Source organism: Eublepharis macularius, chromosome 13 (genome assembly GCF_028583425.1).
Source record: "Eublepharis macularius isolate TG4126 chromosome 13, MPM_Emac_v1.0, whole genome shotgun sequence".
Lineage (NCBI taxonomy): Eukaryota > Metazoa > Chordata > Lepidosauria > Squamata > Eublepharidae > Eublepharis > Eublepharis macularius.
The window spans coordinates 57,054,844-57,077,555 of record NC_072802.1 but is presented as its reverse complement, the minus strand read 5'-3'; the positions used below and the strand labels follow the sequence as shown (position 1 = coordinate 57,077,555).

The window sequence follows — 22,712 nt, the reverse complement described above, 5'->3', positions numbered from 1 at the left end:
GCTCCTTCTCCCCATGCATTAGCCGTGGTTTTGTATCTTTGATCTTTAGCTTTAAAAGGATAAAGTCCTCTGGCTCCCTCTAACTGTATGCTAGAAATCACTAGGAGGATTTACCCGGCACACACCCTCCTTTCTGCTTTAATTCCTGCTTTTAAGAATAAAATTCTGGGGTACAGGTGGGGGTACAGGAATAGACAATTAACAGATTTGCCACTTGAAACGGCAGCAGTGTTTTCTTCAAGTTGTATAAGGTATCCCAATATTACTGTTTGGCTACTTAGATTCTCTGTTAACATCATAAATGCTGCCGCCTTCTAGTTTACTGAGTGATGTTGCTTTAGCTGATCGTATTGCAATACTGTATCTCTAATTCGTGGTTGGCATTCAGGTGCTCTTTGGAACATTAAAATAGTTCCTCTTTTGCTCTTCCATTGGATTTGAAGTGCCTTGCCATACTTTTCTGATCTCCTGGCTTGTTGATTCCTAGGTGAATCCAAGGCGTTTACTTTACTCAAAAGCTTCCCTTCACCCGCTAATGGATTTCCAGACACTTCTTCACAGTGTAGTCAGCTGTGCCCTGAGTCCTCCTTTTGTCATTAGGATTTGACTCTAGTGGTACCTTAGAGACCAACAAGATTTTCAGAGTGTGAGCTTTTGAGAGTCAAAGCACCCTTCTTTAGGTATCTGGTATCTGAAGAAGGAAGCTTTGAATCTCGAAAGCTCATACCATGATAAAGTTGTTGGTCTCTAAGGTACCACTGGACTTAAATCTTTCTTTTCTACTACAGACCAACATGGCTGCCATTGAATATAGAATATTCTGTCCATCGGGTGTTCCTTACTGCTCTAATAGCTGCCTTAGGTGTATGCTATTATTGTGTGGTCTATGACCGTAATAAAGATTGACTGGCTGCCTTAGGTCTGCCTAACAGTAAAGCAACATTGATGGCTCCCTATGGAGAAGGGGTAAGAGGACCAAAATGCCCCTTCATTCCCTGGTCACTGTAAGAACAAGCACCTTATTTATGATGGTGTCTATTCTATAATAATAACATTCAATTAATATACCGCCCTTCAGGACAACTTAACGCCCACTCAGAGCAGTTTACAAAGTATGTATTATCCCCACAACAATAATCACTCTGTGAGGTGGGTGGGGCTGAGAGAGTTCCTAGAAGCCACGTGCTCAGTATTATCAAGGTCACCCAGCTGGCTTCAAGTGGAGGAGTGGGAAATCAAAGCTCCCCCTACACAAAAAAAAATCAAAGCCCCTCACACAGCAAAAACAACCAGCTTTTAAAATGCAAAATAATAAAAATCTTTGCCCCCCCATCCCTCGCAGACATCATGCCAACCTCCTCCTCCCAAAGAGAGAAAAAATCCAGTGCGTCTATGACTCTCAAACAGGCAGTAGGTAGGAATACACTCCACTCACCACTGGGCAGCAAGATCCAGTTGCAGTCCAAAGCAGGCCAGGAGAGAAAGCCAACAGCCCGCAGGCATTGTCTGTTAATCTCCCGGCCAGGGCTAATTGGAGGCTGTTTGAAGCAAGCCTCCTAATTTAACTCCTTGCAGCCGTTTAAAAAAGACACTCTCCTTCTTGAGAATCCCGTTGGCCAGGTAAGAAGAGCTGCAAGGATTGGCCGCTCACACTCCCCCCCGCCTCTGATTTACTCCCCTTCTCCACCCTCCCATTAGGTTAAAAAAAGGTAGCAGGCAGTGTTTCTTTGCTGTTCTTAGGAAAGGAACAGCAAGGAAGAGTGCTGCTGCGCTTCCCAAATTTTACCAAATTTTACTGAATAAATTCGGTAAACTTAAATTCAGTATTACCAAATTTATTCGGTAATGCATATTTAAGTTCGGTAATACCGAATTTTACCAAATCAGGTAAAATTCAGTACTTTTACTGTATTTTGAACTTGAATTGCACATCCCTACTTACAATATCATTCTCCCCTGCTTCATGTTATCCTCACAGCAATAGCCCCGCTGAGGCAGAATGACCAGCCCCAGGTCACCTAGCACACTTTCATAGCAGAGTACATGGATTGAAACCTGGGTCTTCTGGATCCTTGTCACGTGCTCTTGCCACTGCACCACATTGATAGAAGAAACCAGTTGAGTTGCCCATAAAGAAGTCTGTTGACATGAAACTCACTGGCCCTTAATAAATTGATTTGTGAGCAATCTCAAAGCCTATTTGTTCCCAAGTTGTAGACAATGCAGGTTGATTGTAGTGCCACTTATGCTAGTTTAGACTATTTCCTGTTGTTGACAACTTTGAAAGAAGTAGGTCACTGAATCATCTCTGAACAATGCCAGTCTTGTTGAGTTGAAAACATTTGTTCAGGCTTAAAAACAAAACCAAAACACCTTAATTGGAGAGAGCCTCTGATGGCTCAGCATTTTAGATGCTCTGCTTCTAAATGAGAATTGCAAATGACCACATGCCCAGTCACTTGTGCATATGTATTGGCCACCGGAGAGCCAGTACGTATGCACACAGATGTTATTAGTTGGAAGGTGTTTCAGATGTGTTTTGCTATATAAGTAAATAATCTGAAGTGGGCCTACAGGGAAGATGGCAGCAGTGAGAGAAAAAAAGTTGGGATTTCTTGAATCATAAATAGCTGCTGAGTCCTCCTGTTCCAGCACTATGCTCTTATTACATGTGGACTACTGCTATTTACATTATTTATAGACTTGTCTTTTGTATTGAGACTCAAGGCGGATTATACTCCGTGAGTCAGTACAGTCAGTTTCAAAGTCATTTCAATAAACAATGTAATAGGGTGTATAAATGCACATTTGCAAAGATTTAAAACTAGCACTAATCCAATACAGAGTTGAAGAAATGTCGAAACAGAGCATAAGCAATTCTGAGACTGACATATTAAACAACGTAGAAACTGTCCAGTAGGATCATACTTACAGCAATAGACAGTACATAGTAGTAATGTCTATAATCCTTATCCTTTTATTTAAGCAGCTCTTTGAGACCACTTCTTTACAGTACAGCCCTCCTATCTGAGTAAAAATCCCTCTTGAATAATTCAATTTTGCTTAGTTTGCAGAAAGTCAGGAGAGTGTGAGCTTTCCTGACCTTTTCGGGTAGGCTGTTTTCAGATTTCCGCAATCAGTTTATTGAATGTCCCAGCTGCTGATTGTATTGAATTACACTGTGTATTCTGCCTTGAGGAAGGTGAACTAAATGTAAATAAATAAATAAAAAAAAATGGTCAGACTTCTGAGAGCCAGTGTGGTGTAGTGGTTAGGGCAGCGATGGCGAACCTATGGCACGCATGCCACAGCCAACACGCAAAGCCCTCTCTGTGGGCATGCGAGCCAGGGCTCATTTGGAGGCGTGGGTTTTGGCCCTGCCCACGTGATTCCTTTTCCCAGGGCTCATTTGGAGCCGGAACGCACAGGAATGGCGTTCTGGTAGATCTGAAGAGAGGTCACGTTGGTTTTGGCCCCATCCACATGTTTCCTTTTCCTCCGAGTGCAAGCCGAGTGGTGCTGGGCTTCAAAGGAACAGTAAGCTGCTTGGATTACTTCTGCTCTGCTCCTTTACTTTCATTTGTGACTGGGGCGGGGGGGGGGAGAGAAAATGAATGAGTGCAAGGCGAGTGGTGCTGAGCTCCAAAGGAACGCAAGCTGCTTGCATTCATTCTGCTCTGCTCCTTTACTTTCATTTGTGACTCGGTGGGGGGGCGGGGGAGAGAGGTTCGGACAACTGTATGAGTTGTTTCTAAACTAAAACCTCAGTATTCAGGTTTAATTGCAGTGTTGGCACTTTGAAACAAATAAGTTGGTTTTGTGTTGCAGTTTGGGCACTCGGGCTCAAAAAGGTTCGCCATCACTGGGTTAGGGTGTCGGACTAGAATTTGGGAGTCCCAGCTTCAAATCCCCATTCTGCTTTGGGAACGTGCTGGGTTCTTTGGGCCAGTCACACACACTCAGTCGTAAGCTATCTCACAAGGTTGTTGTGAGGATATACTGTAGCATAGTGGTGAAGTGGTTGGGTTGCAAATCAGGGCTCTTCTGGTTTGAATCCTGCTACTGCCATGAGCTCAGTAGGTGGCCTTGAGAAAGCCACTAATCTCAGCCAGCTTCCCAGCTGTATTGTGGGAATAATAACAACATTGAGTTGTTCACCACTGAGAGGGGCATTAATCTTTTTAGAAGAGCGGTATATAAGCACAATTGTTATTATTAAAATGGAAGAGAGGAGAATGAATGATATAAGCCTCTGGAGAGAAGGGTGGGGTATAAATGAAGTAAAATATTTGATTGCGCTGTGTGGTCAAGAAGTTTCATTTTGGTTCATTCTTTCCATATTGAACATGTTACCCATCAGGTTAAAGTCTGTGCACTTGGAAGTTGGGGGGAAGTCTTTTTTTCTGTAGGAGCATCAATTATTTCACTCTCAGGCAAATGTTCTGCTCCCCACATGACCTGTTCTTTTGCCATTCCCATACCTTTCTGATAGCCCTGTTACCATGTTTACTTGAAAGGACAATGATCCTGAATGTAAGATGACCCTCTCCCCATGTTTTATGTTAAACATAAAGGTTTTTTTTAAATACTGCACATAACTGTAACTTGTATGCAAATTTAAGATAGTCCGCTCTTGTTATGGCATACTTCAAAGTAAAACTAATCTTGCATTTGAGTAAGTGCAGTATCACCACCTTTCTTACTGGAGGGGACATAGGGCAATGGAGCTGACTAGGCACCAAGTGAATGCATGTTGTTGTAGCCCTGACAGATGCTTGTAGATCTTGAGGGCCACAGGTTACACGACTGGCTGTTTCTGCACTTACTGAACTTTCTGGCTATCATCCAGTTGTCTCATGAGTTATTCAGAAACAAGGCGATTTCACGCCCTAAACTGCCTTTCCTGTGCTTACAGCTAAAGCTTACAGTTTTAGCTTACAAATGTTATGAAAAAAAAATCCTTTCCCGCTATTGCTGCTCCCTCCATCCTCTGGAGTACTGTGCCTTTTAAAAAAAATGGTTAACATGCTATAGTGTTATACTGCTGAAGAGGTACTTCAGATTTTTTTCCCCTAGCTGTGCCCCGCCTCTTTTATCAGTTGAAACACCTCTTGCTCAAATGACTGTATTTCCATTGGTGTATCCAATCTTGGCTCAGTTTTTGAACTCTATTTAACAGCAGATTTTAAACTCTTTGTTTTTTGGATAGGTAACTGTGGTACAGGAGATGTCTCAGGAATTAAAACATCATGGCCTCTGAAACAGAACTGATTCTGTTGTGTGTATAGTTGCTCATACTGACTTTGAAAACCTCACTAGATCTAACTGTGATTTTCCTTTGCCATGCGGCATGGAGAAGGCACATTTTCTTGAGGCTGAACTGCAAAACTAAACCTGTGATGCATCATCGTATGTCTGGCTGATGTGCTTGGTGGTTGAAGCTTTGATCGTGCTGGTATGCCCTAACTGAAGAGCATAGTCCTCAAAGTTCCTGGATTTTTCCTACGTGTACCGACTGGTCCTTGAAGTATGGGATGACAAGTGGTGGCTCAAAAGTTTTAGGATGATGAAGGAAACATTCAATGAAATTATCACTGTCCTTACTCTGACCGAGGCTGCAGAGACAAGCAGCTTTTATGTGGAAGCCAGTCTCAGTAGACAAGAGAGTGGCTGCAGTGATATGATATTTAGCAAACACAAACTGCTACCAGCAAGTCAGGGAGCAGTTTGGGATCAGCTTGTTCACAGTTGCTCAAATTGTGCTTTGCTATTGAGATCAGGTTTCTAAGGAAGACAGTGTGCCTGGCAGTGAGGTTGACAAGGTGAGTTTGGTGTAGTGGTTAAGAGCGGCAGGACTCTAATCTGGAGTACTGGGTTTGATTCCCCACTCCTCTACTTGAAGCCAGCTGAGTGACTTTGGGTCAGTCACAGCTTCTCAGAGCTCTCTCAGCACCATACACCTCACAGGGTGATTGTTTATAAACTACTCTTGAGTGGGCGTTAAGTTGTCCTGAAGGAGGGTATATAAATTTAATGTTGTTGTTGTTGCTGCTGCTGTTATTGTTGTTGTTGTTGTTATTATTATTATTATGTAATACTGTTATTGCAATGCTATTGACAATTTTTTGGCCAGTATAAATTGTCCGCTTTACTGTAAAGGGAACCCTGTGGTTAGAGATTTGCTCCTCAGCCTGTATCTCTAAAGATGTTAATACTCATACATTGTTTGAGATCTTGACCTCTGCATCCTTCCAGATCATGGACAGATTTGGTAGGCTCGGGTTCCTGCACTGCATAGGGGCCATCGATGGGTCACATATTCCTATCTGCTCCCCAGGAGGACAAAGTGTGGGACCAGAAAGCACTTCTCTGTCCTTCTACAAGGAACAGTAGACCACAGGGAAAGGTTCATTGATGCTGAGATAGGATGGAGTGGGAAAAATCATGATACTTTCATGTTCATCAACTTGGCATTATGTGAGTCCATGGACGCTGGGGTTTTCGTTCCTGGCGACCCTACCATTACCATCAGTGAAGTCTCCATCCCACTGCTGGTAGTGGCTGATGGCTCATATCCAATGCATCATTAGCTAATGAAGCCTTTCCATAATGGTCGTTCCTGGTGCCAAAGGGTTTTTCACCATGCTTTTCGTAAAGCCAGAAATGTGGTGGAATGTGCATTTGGGAGGCTGAAAGCAAGATGGAGGTGCCTGTCTACATGCCTTCCAGTTGCTGAGCACAATGTCACCTCTGTTGAAACCGCATGCATTATTTTACACAACATTGGTGAGGAGAAGAGGCACATTGTGTACTTGATCAGGTGGTAGAACCTCCACCAGTTTCTGTTCCTCCAAGTAATGATGCCTTCATCTGAAATAACAACAAGCATTTAGAAGAGGGGAAGCGGGTCAGAGCAGAACTGGCCAATTTTATGGTTGAGCACCTACGGTCTTGATTGTGTTGCTGTTTAGTATTCATTGTTTATTATGTGGTTTGAAAGAAACCTTCCCTCAAGAACACATCAGCAGTTGAATGTTGTCAAATAAAGTTTAATGTTATAGAATTTGTTTTGTCTTTCTTGGTACTTTTTCCCTTTCTGATTGTCCTGCAACTGCTTGGTCCTACCATGTACCGGGACAGTATAGGATACATTTCCAATGGGTTGGAAGGGGGGTGGGGAGGCAAAAAACCAAGTGGCAACACATGTCCTAAAGTAGAACCATTAGGGCATCCCCCACTCAGTCAGAGGCATTTTTAGACTCATTGGCAGCGCCTTCTGTTGGCTGCCTATTGATCCCCTTATGCTGCCGAGTCAGAATTTCCCCTATTGCTTTTAGAGTGGAGACAGCACTACTCAGAAAAGCAAAATTTTGTTGCAGTACTTCCTGGAATATTTTTCTCTCCTCCCTTCCTTCCTCAACCAATTCACTGTGGTGTCGAGTCTCCTCTGCAATCATCTCCTTGTGCCAGCAGTAAGTGTCCTGCAGTTTCTTTTTTTCTCCATTCCGTCTCTAGATTGTGTTCCTCAGTTGAGAGAGTCATCACTCGCTCTGCCACACTATAAAGACCAGCCACACAGCATCTCCTGGTATGCTGATTTCTCTGTCATGTTGCTGGCAACTGCTCTGCCATGATCTTCTCCTGTGCAGAATCTGAGAAATGTGGAGAAAGAGGAATCATAAGTAAAATTTATGAAGGATTGCCTTGAAATTCCTTTACAGCAGGAAAAAAACCCTAGTAGCTGTGAAGATACATAAATTTCCTTCTCAAAGACCACGGAACACTTTGGCAGCCTGCGGAGAAAATGTCAGGCAAATTAAGCGTCTTTACAGATAGTTGAGGATATACATGAAACAATTCCTATGTCACTGACTCTACAGCTGTTAAATCTCATCCTCAGTAGCAATCTCTCCAGATATGTCCCCTGAGAAATAGCTAGAAATATGAAATAGCGGTATATTAGGCTTAAGCACCTGATACTGTTCTATGGCAATATTTGGTTGTAAGTTTAATTTGCTGTTGGAAAACTGTAGCATTAGATAATACCTTGTTCTCCTTGGGGTGGGGAAGGAGGTACCTGTTAAAGCTGTCCTTGATGATTCCTCTCCACAGACCCCGAGGATGACTTCTCTCCTGCTTGGCTATGTTGCTGAAAACATGGGAAGTAATGTGAGGAATTTCTGCATTTAAATTTCAATTTTTATAGCATACCAGGATAAGCAGAAGCTCGTTACCGAACTTACAGCAGTTGTCAGAAGTTTTAAAAGTTCAAGATGGGATTGGGAAGTGGAAGAGTAGAAAATACACATTTTGGACAGGCTTGTGCTATCAGTTGTCTGGGGACGGGGGATTGCGCACCAGAATCCATTTGTTCAATTATATGTGTGTTTTCTAGATTTCCCTCATGTTATTGTCACCGGATCTTTCTCTACTATGGTTTCAGACGGAATATAAAGTAGACAGCATGGCTGCTACCACAATGATGTGACTTTGGGGGGCTCGAAATGCTAAACGTGTGTACTCACCTTGAGGGAGTGGTGATGAGGATCTGAGGTGGTCTGGGTCAGTTGTTACCAGGTCATGTATAAATAACTCCTCCGATCCTTCCCTCAGTTCCACGGTCGCCCCATAGGAACACTGGAAACATAAGAGATGTTTCTGGCTAAGCACTCACGCTTCACACTAGCGTCCCCAAGGAGGATTCCTTTGGGCCACTATAGAATGGGCAGGTTGCTGAGGCATTCCCAGAACGGCCCTTGTGAACAACAATGTGCTTATATTTTAAGCACATTGCCTTTTTGTTCTGTACTCAAGTGAAGAACAATTGTGTCCCATGCTCGCCATTTGTTCAACAGTCCTTTCAAAGCAGTCGATATTGCAGAGTGAGGCACGCAGTGCCACTTGCACCTTCTCCTCTCCCCCCAAACTTAAATCTAATCTCCCTCTCTTGCCAGGACATCCCACATACCCCATTGTTTTTTCTCTGTCTGGACGTTTTTGGGGTCTTCCTAACTATGCTCTCTGTATGCAAATAACGGATTCTCTTGAGGGGACTCTGAGATGCTCAAAAATGCCACCTGAATGACTCTTCCAAGTGCTTGGCTGCTGTGAAGAGGGTTATTGATCGACCAACTCACGATTTTCGCGTGTGCTCTGTTTTGTAATGGATACTTTGAAAAAAGGCATCAGCTATAATTTTTCATCAAAAAAATAGCGCTCCAGTGCTAGAACCACTTTTCTGTTAAAAAAAAATTAGGAAAAAAATGCAAGAGCCCCCCCGCCCCCCCCCACACATGAGAGAAAACAAAAGGCAAGAAAAATACAAGTTGTGGTGTGAGTCACAATGGCAAAGTAGTGTACTAGTGCAATTAAAACTTCAACAAATGAAAAAAATAGCAAAAAATGGGTAGGTGGCATTGCAGCACGCAGATCTTTCAGCATTGGGGAAAAAAAGCCACCGTGGCTCTGGGGAAGGGTGGTGGTGGTAAAGCACACCATGTCATTCACACATTAAAAAGTTTTATAAAAGGCTCTATGGGATTGCACAAAAATTAAAGACCAGAGCAAGGGTGGTCCAGGAAAACATACATTGACGTGATGGAAAACTGCTTTACAAGCAACATAGAAACAAAGACATATATATATGCAAGCAAAGGTTAAACCCAACACTATATGCAAGGCGAAGCAAGACCCCAAGTATGGAAACAACCTCTAACCTCTGCTGATCCTCTCATGAATTTGTTGGAGTTTTACAACTTCTGTCAGCCAGAAGTTTCTGGAAATGAGAGCAATGAGCTACAACTTTGTGATGGGATGCATATGGAAGCAACTCAGTATTAGAATCACTGTGTTCCCCCTTTTCCTAGAACACACTTAGGGATTTTGAAGAACCTTTTGAAAAGCATATCCCTTGTTCTGTGGTTTTTGCCTGGATAGAAGTAACAGGTTCTGTGTTGTGCCCTTGCTATGTGTTTATGCTATAGACTTTGCACTGATTCTACAAGTTGAATTATTTCTGGTTTTGTGTGTATAGATTCAATGCAGTCTGTTCTTGCTGTACAGTAATTTAAGAAAATGTCAGTAGTGCTGGTAGTAGAGTTTAGAAACCTGCCCCCCTTTAATTGCTGAATGATATAGGTATCCACTTCAGAAAGAAAGTTACATTATGGAGAGGCATAAATAGCATCACAGATTTGGGAGATCAGAGATCACTTAAGTTTTTAGTCAACCCTTTAAAGAAGGGAGGGAGATAGTGACGGAGGGTAATTGGTAGCTTGGCAGTAGTCAGTCTGCCTCATGATATGGATGAATTTTACACTGACTTTCTTTAACATTGCTTCAAACCCTGTTTCAAGCGGCTTGGCTGCTTTCATTTTCTGTTGGCACTACCGCTTTCATGGAGTGTCAGCCTCTGGAGGTGGTGCCATTACCACCGCTAGGTTCTGCCAGTTTAGTCATTTTGCCATCTTAGCACAAACCATGGTTTGCCACCCATTTCAAGCCGCAGTTTTTGATTCTCATTTACCAGCGAATCACAGCTTGTCCCAAGTGATAGCTAAGCTTCCATAACTGAAGTTTGGTGTTTTTCTGCCCAACCTGAGTGGCTGAGCGGGATCTTGGGAGGGGGGAGCAATTAGGAAATCCCCCTCCCAATAGCTTCTGTCAAGGGCTTAAGCAGGCTAGTATTTTGCTCCTTCCCTTTAATGGACTCTTAGTTGCTCTCAACATCCTGTGCTTTTGGAACCTATTCAGACCTTCCCTGGCCAGGGTGTCTTTGGAGGGGCGAGTCTTTCTTTTGATGTCTTCACAAGTCATAGTTCTCTTCATACCTGGAGAGTCTCTTGAGTACGTAGAGACTCCACCTTGTCTTTGGGTGACTTGGATTTGCTGTTTTCATGATTGGCATTGGGGGGAGGGGCAGCCACTTCATTGCTAGATGTAGTGAATAAGCCACGGTGAATCTAGTTTGCTGATGAAAGTGATTGTCTGTGTTGCTCAGATACAATATACATCTCGCATGCTCCAGCAGGATTCCATGTTGTGGGCAGAGTTTGGCTGAAGGGGTTGGGGTAGGGGTGGAAGCAATGAAACTTTATCCACTCTGGAACATTTGCCAACATTTTGAGATGCACTTGCACGCATTATGCTGTGAAGATGTCTGGTGTAATTGCTGTGATATAACAGAGCCTCAGTTCTTCAGATTCCTTTGCTGGGTTCCTACAGAACTGCAGTTTTCTGTGTTGTCTTTAGTAAGAGTTAAATTCTCAGCAGAAGAGTCTCTTGCCTAAGGGGAAGAAAGCACTAGGGGAATGGATCTGTGAAGTCTAACTTTTAAGCCCTAGAAGGTCTTTGCTTATGTGTGAGCTAGGTGCTTCTTAATCAAACAAGCAAAAATATTTAGCCCAAAAGAGAGAGCTTAATTTACAGGAATCTTCTTTCACTGTACTTTTTTCCTTCTGGAAATGTCACACGTTGTTCTCTGTTGTTTTGAGATGACCTTTGTTGTCTGTCAGTTCGAATATTAGGAAGAATTACTGAAGAGATTCCCTGTACTGTGGCTGATTAAATGAAAAATTCCCAGTTTTCTACTGCTTCTGAATGTGTCTTTTTTTGGTCTTTTTCACTCTAGATTTCACTGGAGACCAGCGAAATTATCACGGAAAGGAGAGTGTGGACTCCAGGCATAATCGCAGAAGAGGAGGGGACACAACCCGCTTTCACACAGTCAATATGGCACAGCCAGTTCGGTTTAGCAGTAAGTTGTGGACTTGGAAGCAAATCCAGCAAAGAATTCTAGAAATACTTCAGCATACAAAGCACATTAAATGAGTAGCTCACAAAATTAGTTCCAGTGGCTTTTAAGCTCTTCTGAAACATATGCTAAATTTAACTCAATTGATTCAAGGCATCCTTGACAGAGAGTTAAACATCTGTCTTCTGATATGTGTTTTAAACATTGCCATTAGTTTTCCCCATCGGCTGTCCTGGTAGTTTTAAAAAAAAAGAGGGAAAAAAATCAGGAATGGCTTTAAACGTGTGTGTGCACATCTTCAGCCCTAAACTTTTCTGTTAATTTTAATGGCCACAGAAACTCCATGTTACTTCTAACTTGCAATGCAAGAGTAACTTATCTCTTTTTCCAGATTTGTTATGTCAGAGCGATTAATAAAACTACTATAGACATCTCCAGACAAAGTTAGACACATTAAAGTGCCAGTGATTTTCATTTGTGCATACTGAAATAGGGCAGTGTTGCCGATATGGTGCATGGAGAAATCACATAGCAGTTTTTGCTAGAGCGGATGCTGGGGTGTTTGTGAGAATGAAAAGTTGATCCTGGCAAGCCTAGAAAGGAACTCTGAGGATCAAATGTAGACCTGTCTTGTATTACATACATTCTGTATGTTTTCTGTTATCTGATCAGTTGTTTATACCATATCCTTTTAAGTCTGAATGCCTTTCTACAAGTTGATATACCAAAGTACATATTAGGTGTAATTCTCAGTGAGTGTCAGGTGATTAATAGTCACTGATAATTGGCTTTCCAGAATGCTTCTTTGTTGTTAAATGAAAAGGGGGGTGGGGAATTTAGATTTAGGAAGGATAGTATTTAACTTTTTCCCCTGTAGAGAGCCAGTGTTGTATAGTGGTTAGAGTGTCGGTCTGGGATTTGGGACACCCAGAATTCTCATTCTGCCATGGAAGCGTCACGCACTCTCAGCCTAACCTGCTTCATAGGGCTGTTGCGAGGATAAAATGAAGGAGAGGAGAACAATGTAACCACTTTGGATCCCCATTGAGGAGAAAGGTGGGATATAATCAAAGTAAGTAATACTGTTTCCAGACCTCAGTGTTCACACTCACCGGGGAGTCCTGGTTGCCTGTATATTTATTCTAGTGGGCTAATGGCAACTCCAGGGAGCTGTTTTGGGCCTCTTCTAGCTGCTGTTTAGCAAGCGGTCTGGCTATCACAGATCTTCTAGTGTCTCCTCTTATTTGATCATGAGGCAGTAAATCTTGTGTCAGGGCTGTACCATTTCAGACTAGCTGTGGAAACTCATGTGTTAGGAACATTTTTTAAAAAGCTTCTGCATGTGTGTGTGTGTGTGGGAGGGCTTTAACCTACCTTCTCTTCATCTGTGTGAAGAATTTTTTTTTAATTGGAGGATCATTCAGTCATGCAAGCCCACATTTCCAATCTGAAGTGGTAGAGTCTCTCAGTAAGAATTGGGCCTCCATTGTAACAACTGATTTTACAGGCTACTAAAAACATGATGCGTCAGGTTGAGATCCTAACTGGGGGTGGGAATTGTTTCCCTTTTTTCTTCTTCATGCTTCCTAGGGAAATGCCCGTCAGGATGGCATCATTATGACGGCACCGCCAGTTGCTACCGAGTATATTTGAATGGGGAGAACTACTGGGACGCTGTGCAGACGTGCCAGAGGGTGAATGGCTCGCTGGCCACCTTCAGCACTGACCTGGAGCTCAAGTTCATCTTGCAGCAGGAGTGGGACTCGGAAGAGAAGGCCTTTGGGCGGAAGGACCAGCGGAGGTGAGTGTGCTTAGAGAGGGGCTGAATTCTTCAAGGAAGCAGGGATTTGCCAACAACACAACTTACGTGACAGAAGCCTTCAGTTCGGCAAATGGCTTCTGCTAAGCTGGCTGATGGAGGTATTGATATGCAGCTTTTCAACCAAATTCAGCTCCGAAAGCAGCTCATTAAAATCAATAACCCTTTTAAAATTAGACTGTGGCTGAGATGCCTTTTGGTTAGGGTCTCCACCACAGTAATCTCACCAAATGCTGCAGTGTCTGTGGGGACCTGAGAGCACATTAAACTGTCTGTTGATAAAGATGGCGACAATTCCTGACTAGCATATTTTTTCCTTTTTAAATCTTTTGGATTTTAGTCATTACTCAAGGTCATTTGATATTAGGAGCTCCAAAAAAAAAAAAAAGGGAAAGAGGATGGTAAGAGAGAGTCCCAGATATTAGTCCTTTGTTTTGATTCCAACCTCCCACCTGAACCTTATGGTGCTGCTGCCTGCTGATAAAGGCTTTCCTCTTGGAAGTTTGCCCTCACAAAAACAATGACCTGAGCATCACAGATGATCTTGCTCAGAGGAGACCCAGCAGCTGTTTAGCACAGAATACTGTAGCTACAGCATGCTGCTGTCCAACTACTTGGAACCTGTAACAATCCTTGTTTTTATCACAAAAGAATCTCTGTATCAAATTATTGTTCTGTATTGTGAACTGAATTGTTTCATCTCTGTTGGACCACAGATAACTGAAGGCACACATTTGCGTTGTCTGCTGTTCAGTTGTTTACATTAGCGGTCCTGGGATCTTTCCAAGACAACTGAAAATATAAAGCTACGTGCCAGTTATTTTGCCGTTTGGCCTTTGCCTGCCTCCTACCTCCTGGGATCATTATCCTTTTGTCTGAATATTCTGATTCTTAAAAATAATGTATAATGACATCCTGTTTAGAGAGCTACAATGAGATCTCTCATGGGGCTGTCCTTGGAAGTGCTTTAGGAGCTGCAGTTCACCTAATACATAAATTTAGCATGATAACTAAGGATGACGGTTTGATTCTGGGCCCTGCCTTTTAGTTAGAATGGGCCACAGGAGCACAGTACACCTATACAGATGCTAGTTTGCTTCTGGGCCCAACTTGAGGGGCTGGTTGTAGCCTTTAGAGCCTTTCATGGCTTGGGTTCTGTGTTTCCCTGAATGAGCACTTTCCCCATCTGTTTCCTCTCATCCCATAAGATCAGCAGAAGAAGGTCTGCTCCAGAAATTCTTACCTTCCTTTTCAGAGGTCTGAGTGCCATGGACTTGGAGCAAGGCTGCCTTGACATTTCCACTGCCTCTTTGGAGCTGCCTCCCTAGGGAAAATCTGCTTTTGCAGCAGTCCTCTATTGCCACGGTTTGTTCAGAACTTGGCTGTTCGAAAGAACTTTCCCCAAGCTCAGTGAGCTGGTCTTGTTTTCATATTGCTCCATTGCCACTGTGTTACTGGGTACATTTACACAGTATTTGAGCTGTTGGTTTCATTGCTGGTACTGTTTTTATCTGATTTTTCTTGAGTAACGTGTTGTGCGTTTTTGAAGAGGGCAGTATTTTATACCAGTGCCACAGGTTAGTATTGGGGGAGTAATTTTTTTCCAAGTTAAAAAGTCCAACTCGCCCCTTTTGGAATAACAGTGCTGGATCATCTCATTGAGGTTGCATTGCAAAACACAGAATTTCGAGGTTTAAATGTAATTGCAAGAAGGTCATAGCAATATTTGCTTGCTTTGAGTGTTTCTTGACTTTCCCAGGATTGTTCCTCTTAATGATCCTGGTTTTAGAGACATCTGCCTGTCCTTTTACGGTTAGTGGGATCTTTAAGAGGACTGGTATACTAGTGAAAATCAGCATCAGGAAACTTCGTGTATAGACTTCCCCTTTGTAATAGTATTTCTGAAAAATGTTTTTCATCTTTGACGTTTTACAAGTGTAGTCTCTTGAAAATCTCATTGTAGGTTATGGGTTGGATATCAGTTTGTCATCACGAACCGAAACCATTCTCTGGAAGGTCACTGGGAAGTCGCCTATAAAGGTAAGAACTGAAAACAGACATGAATTCTCACGCATCTCCATTAATATGGTGTAATAGCTGTCTTCACATAGGTGTGTTGGAAATGACAAAACAAAGTAGTGTCAAAGGGAGTGGCAGGTAATGGAAGAATCATGTAAAAGGGCTTTACAAATAGGTTTTGCACAGGGAATTTGAGTATTGAGCCTGTTACTGGTTGCTGTCAGATGCAGTTAGTGCCCCACCCAATTCCAATCCACAATCCTTGCTTGTGACACAGCCCCAGATTCACACCTAAGTTTTTCCTTTCCTTACAGTTGTCTCTCCCACTCTACCTCTCCCTTCCCAATACCAATTGCAAAATCAGTTGCCTGCAAGCTTCTGGGTTTAGTCCAGTGTAAGTATTCATGCAGGGCTTCAGTAGGTTTCATGGCAATGCTCAAACTCCCTCTTGGCTAAGTGGCTATGCAAATGGAAGGGTACTTCTGTGCTCCATCCTCCACAGTCACCACTTTTTAAAATTACGTTTTTATCATGCCCTTTGTACAGAGAGTTCAGGGTGACCTACTCTCTCTGCTCTTGACCACACTTGTGAGGTCGAGACTGAAGATTAATAAGTTGTCCAAGGTTGAACTTTGTGGCTAAACTGGGATTTGAACTCAGGCCTTCCTGGTCCTAGTCCAATACTCTTAATCCATTGTGCCTTTTATCTCTTACCAGATGCTTGTGCCTCTGGCAACTAGTTTGCAGTAGCCTTGTTCCCTTTGCCCTCTTGCTTTCCTTCTGTATCTCCAAGGGTTACATGCTGCTGTCCCTGACAGCTTTGCTGTTTTTAGGTACAGTTGTGTGTGGAGAGGAGAGGAGAGGTGTTCCTGCTCAAATGCAACTGAAATGTTTCTTGGCCACACTTACTTTTGGAAACTATATTGGAAATCTACAGCTGCTAAGGGAGAGAAAATAATCTTATCACTCTCATGTGAACAGAAAAACAAGTACTTTAGCATTATGTGTTTAATTCTGGTACAAGAGGCGGATTATCTTCTTTGTGCAGTTGCATGCTAATTGGTATGTGTTACACTTTTTGTTGATGCCTGTTAATTGACTCGTGTTTGATATTTTAGGGGGAGAAATGAAGTCTAAACCAATAGCAGAGGGGGAAAGAATCCCTGCACTGCCATCTTCTGGCACAACTGCAGATGGCACTTAGGGTACCTTTGAACATCACTGAATTCGTTTTCTCCAAAGATCCCGATTTGTCATCAAATGTAGCTGTGAAGGCTTCCACTGAGGCTTTCCATTCTTTCTTGCATTTTATAATTTTATGAGGGCAATGCTGCCCTAACCTGGGTTTGCAGAAGTAGTGCTGAAACTACAATATAATGGTTACATTAGTCCCCTGGCATGTGTGTATTTGTGTTTGGAAAAGAACGTTAGAAATATGACACATGGGGGCAACTGTGGATATGGAGGTGGGACACATCCGGCAATGCTGTTCTGGGGCCTGCAGCTTTATAAAGAGGATACTTTAAATTCTTTGGAAAAGTTCTTACAGATCTTGTGCAAGTTCAAAAAGTCACCTTTTGCCATCTTACAGATTTATTTCAAAGATGAGTTATTGTCGTATGGTATATTATTGCCTAGCAAAACATCAGTTCAATAATACACTAAAATATCTATCAAAGCACCGAACAGTTGATAAAATTACAGGTAGTCTTGAATCTTCTCCTTACCAACGAAATCCATAAGTTATACAACATGTGAAAAAATGAGCAGCAATATGAAAACGATGAACTGCATAGTTTGTGATGCCTGTCTGTAACACTCAGTTATACTAGAGGAGCGCAGTGACCATTCACAACAGCTGTGATTGGTGATGAGTCTCCCTGGCTATGTTTAATTTAAGAACATAAGAGCCCTGCTGGATCAGTCCTGTGCTCCACCTAGTCCAGTATACTGTTTCACACAGTGGCCAGTCAGTTGCCTTGGAGGGCCACGGAGCAGAGTGTAGAGGCCCAGTCTGTATGTGTATGTTACATGCAAATTGGAGGGGTGACAGGAGGAGTAACCTGGAAAGGCTGCGCAAAGTATGTTGTACAAACTGGACTCCTCATTCTTGCACCTTGAGACAGCAAATGGTCTGTGCCAGCTTGGAATGTTCCCTTGCCTAAAGTCCATGCAAGTAGAAAACTACCCTGGAGGAAGAAAGGTTTTGTTCTTTAGGATTTGAGTCCAGTGGTATCTTAGAGACCAACAATGTGAACCAGTTTGGTGTAGTAGTTCAAGAGCGGCAGGACTCTAAGCTGGAGAATCAGGTATGATTCCCCACTCCTCTGTTTGCAGCCAGCAGGGTGATCTTGGGTCAGTCACAGCTTCTCAGAGCTCTCTCAGCCCCACCCACTTCACAGGGTGATTGTCATGAAGATAATAAACCGCTCTGAGTGCGTGTTAAGTTGTCCCAAAGGGTGGTGTATAAATTGAATGTTGTTATTATTATAACAAGATTTTCAGAGTTTAAGTTTTCGAGAGTCAGAGCGCCCTTCTTCAGGTTTTGTCCTGTCTCTCTCAGACTGGTGTGCTGATTTTCCATTTGCAGGGAGTTTACAGTATAGGGGAGGACTCCAAAACGTGATTCTTCACATTTATGAAACGAAATGGTGCAGCCTGTTACTGCACCTCATTGCAGCCTCCATGTGTGAACTGGGCTGTGTTGCCACTCCAAAGCTCCCAGTGCATCATGGCCTCCTCTTTCTGCATACTTAGATCAGGCAGCTACTTGAGTGATTTTCTTGAATTGTGCCTTAAATGACTTGGTAGTGGCTTCTTCTGTAACTGGGCTATGATGAATTCTTGTCATTTTAGGTTCATCAGAAGTATTCCTGCCACCTAAGCCTACATTCAGCACGTCCGTGTCTGAAAATGAAAACATCCTGTGTGCCCAGTTTCAGTGTTCACATTTCCCGACCCTTCGGCACCGTGGTTTTCACAGCTGGTATGCTGAAAACTGCTACGAAAAATCATCATTCCTTTGCAAAAGAAGTGAGTTCCCTGCTTTGAGATTCCTGTTTTATACTGTGTATCCTGTGCACGAGAGGTTCAAGCAGGCAAAAATGCCATTATTGAGCTTTTTATATATTGTCGAAGGCTTTCACTGCTGGAGAACGATGGTTGTTGTGGATTTTCCAGGCTGTATTGCCGTGGTCTTGGCATTGTCGTTCCTGACGTTTCGCCAGCAGCTGTGACTGGCATCTTCAGAGGTGTCACACCGAAAGACAGGGATCTCTCAGTGTCAAACTAGTTTTTGGGGTCAAAACTAGTGTCAAAACTAGTTTGACACTGAGAGATCCCTGTCTTTCAGTGCGACACCTCTGAAGATGCCGGTCACAGCTGCTGGCGAAACGTCATGAACTACAATGCCAAGACCACAGCAATACAGCCTGGAAAATCCACAACAACCATTGAGCTTTTTGTTTATTAAAAAGCACTGTGTCCTGCATTTCAGTAAAATGCATCAAGGGTTAGGGTTAGTAAAATCCATTAATGCAACTGAAAACAGTGTATAATGGTCAATGAAATAATAATTTATGAGCAGTCTATTCAAATATCAAGAGCAATAGAGTCATCCACTAACCAGCCAAGACCTCGTATCAACAAACAGGATAAAATGAGAACCAGAAGTAGTGTGTTACCGTTATCAGCTTAGCCTAAATAGAGAGTGGTTTTGACAAGCTTTCTAGAACTTGAAGGGAAAAGGCCAGATGTGCATCTGGAGTGGGGGAGAACAGTTTCAAAGCCTCAGTGCCAACACCAAGAAGGCCCTGTCACATGAGCCTGGCTGCCAAACCTCTGATGGCAGTGGGAAATAGAACAGAGCCTTTTCAGATGACCCAGCAAGTGAGTCTGTTTGTATCCGACCGAGAAAGCAGTCCTTGAGTACTGGGATTATACCAGAGTTTGATGACCTTTTTATTTTACACCTGTGTTTCAGTGACCAAGACCTCTCAGTGAATTCAATGCTGTGGGAAGGTTTGAACCAGGAATGTACCATCTATCTTTTGAAACAACACAACTGTCTGCTTTAATTGTGTAGCGATGAATAACTGAAGTGGCTACTAAATTTAATGGGTTGATCCTGTGACTCCCTTCTGCTATGCACAGAGTCCCTCTCTATCAGAGCTGTAGGATCCAACCTATTCCATTTCTCCCCAGCATCCTTCCAATGAATTCAGGGGAGCATATGTAGTTCTTTCCTTTACGAGTTTATCCTCATGATAACCCTCTGAGGTAGATAAGGCAGACAGAGAGTGGCTTGTCTAAAGTTATGCAGTGAAATTCATGGCTGAGTTGGAACTGAAACAGGCCTCTGCAGTGTCGGTTTGGCACTTCCACCGCTCTGCCCACTGGGTCTCCTTGCAGAAGGTGTTTCCAGAAGGCTCTCTGCTCCTTTAGGCCACCGTTTGCAAAACATACCTTGTGCAGAATTGGTGGAAGTGAAAAACTTTTCATCTGTAACCCTTGAGCATAGCTCATTAATCTAAGTGGCGCTGGCACGTGCCAGTGATAACCAGCAAAGTCACTTCATACACAATGTTTACACTTGTGGCAGGTGCAGTAGCTTGGGGGGGAAGAATTTTATTGCCCTTGGAACGGTATAAGTGCCAAGAAGAGTGATTTTGGCTGATTCCGCACATGTTGGATAATGCACTTTATCAATCGTTTGAGGTGGATTTTTTGTTCCGCACACACAAAAATCCGTTCCAAATGATCTATAAAGAGGATTGGAAGCGCATTATCCAACGTGTGCAGAATCGCTCTTTGTTCCAACAGCTGGTGCATCTGTGTCAAAAGATCCCGATGCTGCCCCCAACAGTTGTGCAGCAGCTGCATATGTATTGACCAGTGGAAGGACTGTCTGGAAACTGGAGCAGTAAAGCTGCCATCGCCCAGATCCTGTCTTGCTCAGCATGGCCAGTGCCTCCGGTCTCGGGGAGCGTTTCCCTTGTACAAGGGGGTCCCAAGAGTTGGAGTTTTTGGGTCACTGCCCTGTTCTTTAGAATTTCTCTCTTGTGTCGCAAACACCCCGAAACAGGAACTGGCACGACTATGGGGCTTCCTCCATTTATTTCAGGCCAAACCTGTGTGGATATCAAAGACAACATTGTGGACGAAGGCTACTATTTCACCCCCAAAGGAGAAGATCCCTGTTTAAGCTGCACGTGTCACAAAGGAGAGCCGGAGATGTGTGTGGCGGCCCTGTGTGAAGGGCCCCAGGGCTGTCAGCAGTATCGCAGAGACCCCAAAGAGTGCTGCAAATTTACATGCTTGGATCCAGGTAAGAGCTGAACCAATTTATCAGCTTCCTCTTGAACATAAATTAGTTTGTAGTTTTTAAAAAAATAAACTTCTATTATGAAATTCTTATTACAAAGCTATGAGGGAAAAAGTAACTTGCTTGACTAGAAAGAAAGCTATTGCTGGGAAATCTTTTCCTGAAGTGACAAACAAAAAGTGTCCTTTGCCTATTTTTGTAGCCGCAATATTAATTCCAGCCCTACTGTGAAGTTCAGATGGCTCTTGATGAGCAAAAAATTAATTGGCTTTTCAGTTCCTTCCCATAGCACTCATCCCCCTCCCCAGGCACACTTAGTATCCAGCCACAAGCCCCGCCCACCCTACTGTATTCCCTCCCATGGAAAGAGAAATTTGAGAAAGGCATTTCTTGGTTATGGGCTATGAATGACTAGTATGAGGAGAGGGAATTTGGCTTTGCCTGATGATGACGACATAACTGCACTTATATACCACTCTTCTAAAGAGATTAGTGTACCTCTCAGAGTGGTGAACAAATTTGGTGTTATTGTCTCCCCAATGTAGTTGGGGAGCTGGGACTGAGAGGAGTGGCTTACCCAAGGCCATCTATTGAGCTCGTGCCAGTAGGGGGATTTGAACCAGCAGAGTCATGATTCACAGCCCAACCTCTTAACCAGTATGCTACAGCAGCTCTCTAATTGAAATCCACAGTGTGATTGCAAAATCTCCTGTTATCTTTCAAATATGGCTCCTAGTGACTCTGAACCAGGGTTTGTCTTTTCTGTATTTAAAGTTTCAAACCAAATTTAAAAGCTTCTTAAATAACACGTCAGACTGCACAGTTACTGAACGTTGCTCTTGATAATCTTCCCAGGCAATGGAATAGGTCCTCTGTGGTCTCTTATGTAATCTCCATATTACAAATACTGATCCGGGAACTAAGATTGCATCCCAATTCATGCTGTTGTTGAATTTCAAAGTCTAAGCTGCTTGTGGTTTTACCCATTTATTTTATTTATAGTCTGCCTTTCTCACTGAGACTCAAGGTGGATTACTCAGTGCAAGTCAAACTAGTAGTGGTGCATCTTGCTAGTTAAAATGTTCCTCTGACAGTTTTTTGCTCACTCCCTGTTACCTTTAGTGTCATGCATGCTTCCTTCTTGACCATTCCACGATCATTTAGATGTTGCTGATGAAGGCTGATCTTAAACATTACAGCTCCCTCCTAGAGACTACTGGAAAGCTTTTGTCTGTATCCGCAGTGTACCACGCATATGGCATAATGTTTAAAAGGTTCTTCGTGTGATGGGTTTGTATACACGTGTACCCCGTGCATTGACACTGCACATCCTGTTCATTCAAACAGTGCAGAATTACTCAGGGGATGCCAAAGTGGGTAAAAATCAATGACACCCTCTGAATAGATGTACTTCTAATTGAGCCTTTCTTTAACCTGGTTTAAAATTCAATCAACCCAACTTCAATGCAAATTAGCATTTTGAAGTGAACCTGTAACCTTTTAAAACTGAATCTGTGGCCTTCTGTCTGATCTGTTTGATTAAACTTGCTTTGCTGCATGAGAAGGAGAACTAGAAGGAGAAACGATTCAGAGGCCAATTGATATCGATATGACACAGCATGTCACTGCTTGTGGCAAATTGTAGCCATTTACGGCTGTCAAACAGACAGCAGTGGACCCTTTGAGAGCACAATCCAACTGAAGGGTAAGGAGCTCTAAGGTCCAGAATGCAAGAAAGGTGGGAATCAAGCAGAAAACATGAATATATTTCTGGCAGACTGTGAGATGGACCTTGCAGA

At 43.0% G+C, this 22,712-nt stretch overlaps 1 protein-coding gene across 1 annotated transcript in view; it reads left to right on the top strand.

Annotated features, from left to right (window-relative positions):
- The window catches only part of DGCR2 (DiGeorge syndrome critical region gene 2), an 84,501-nt gene that overhangs the window by 42,149 nt on the left and 19,640 nt on the right, over positions 1-22,712 (top strand). The window contains exons 3-7 of the mRNA XM_054996082.1: positions 11,630-11,755; positions 13,334-13,553; positions 15,535-15,611; positions 18,447-18,623; positions 20,713-20,916. Coding sequence (XP_054852057.1) covers positions 11,630-11,755; positions 13,334-13,553; positions 15,535-15,611; positions 18,447-18,623; positions 20,713-20,916 — 804 coding nt within the window. The remainder of the gene's footprint in view (positions 1-11,629; positions 11,756-13,333; positions 13,554-15,534; positions 15,612-18,446; positions 18,624-20,712; positions 20,917-22,712) is intronic.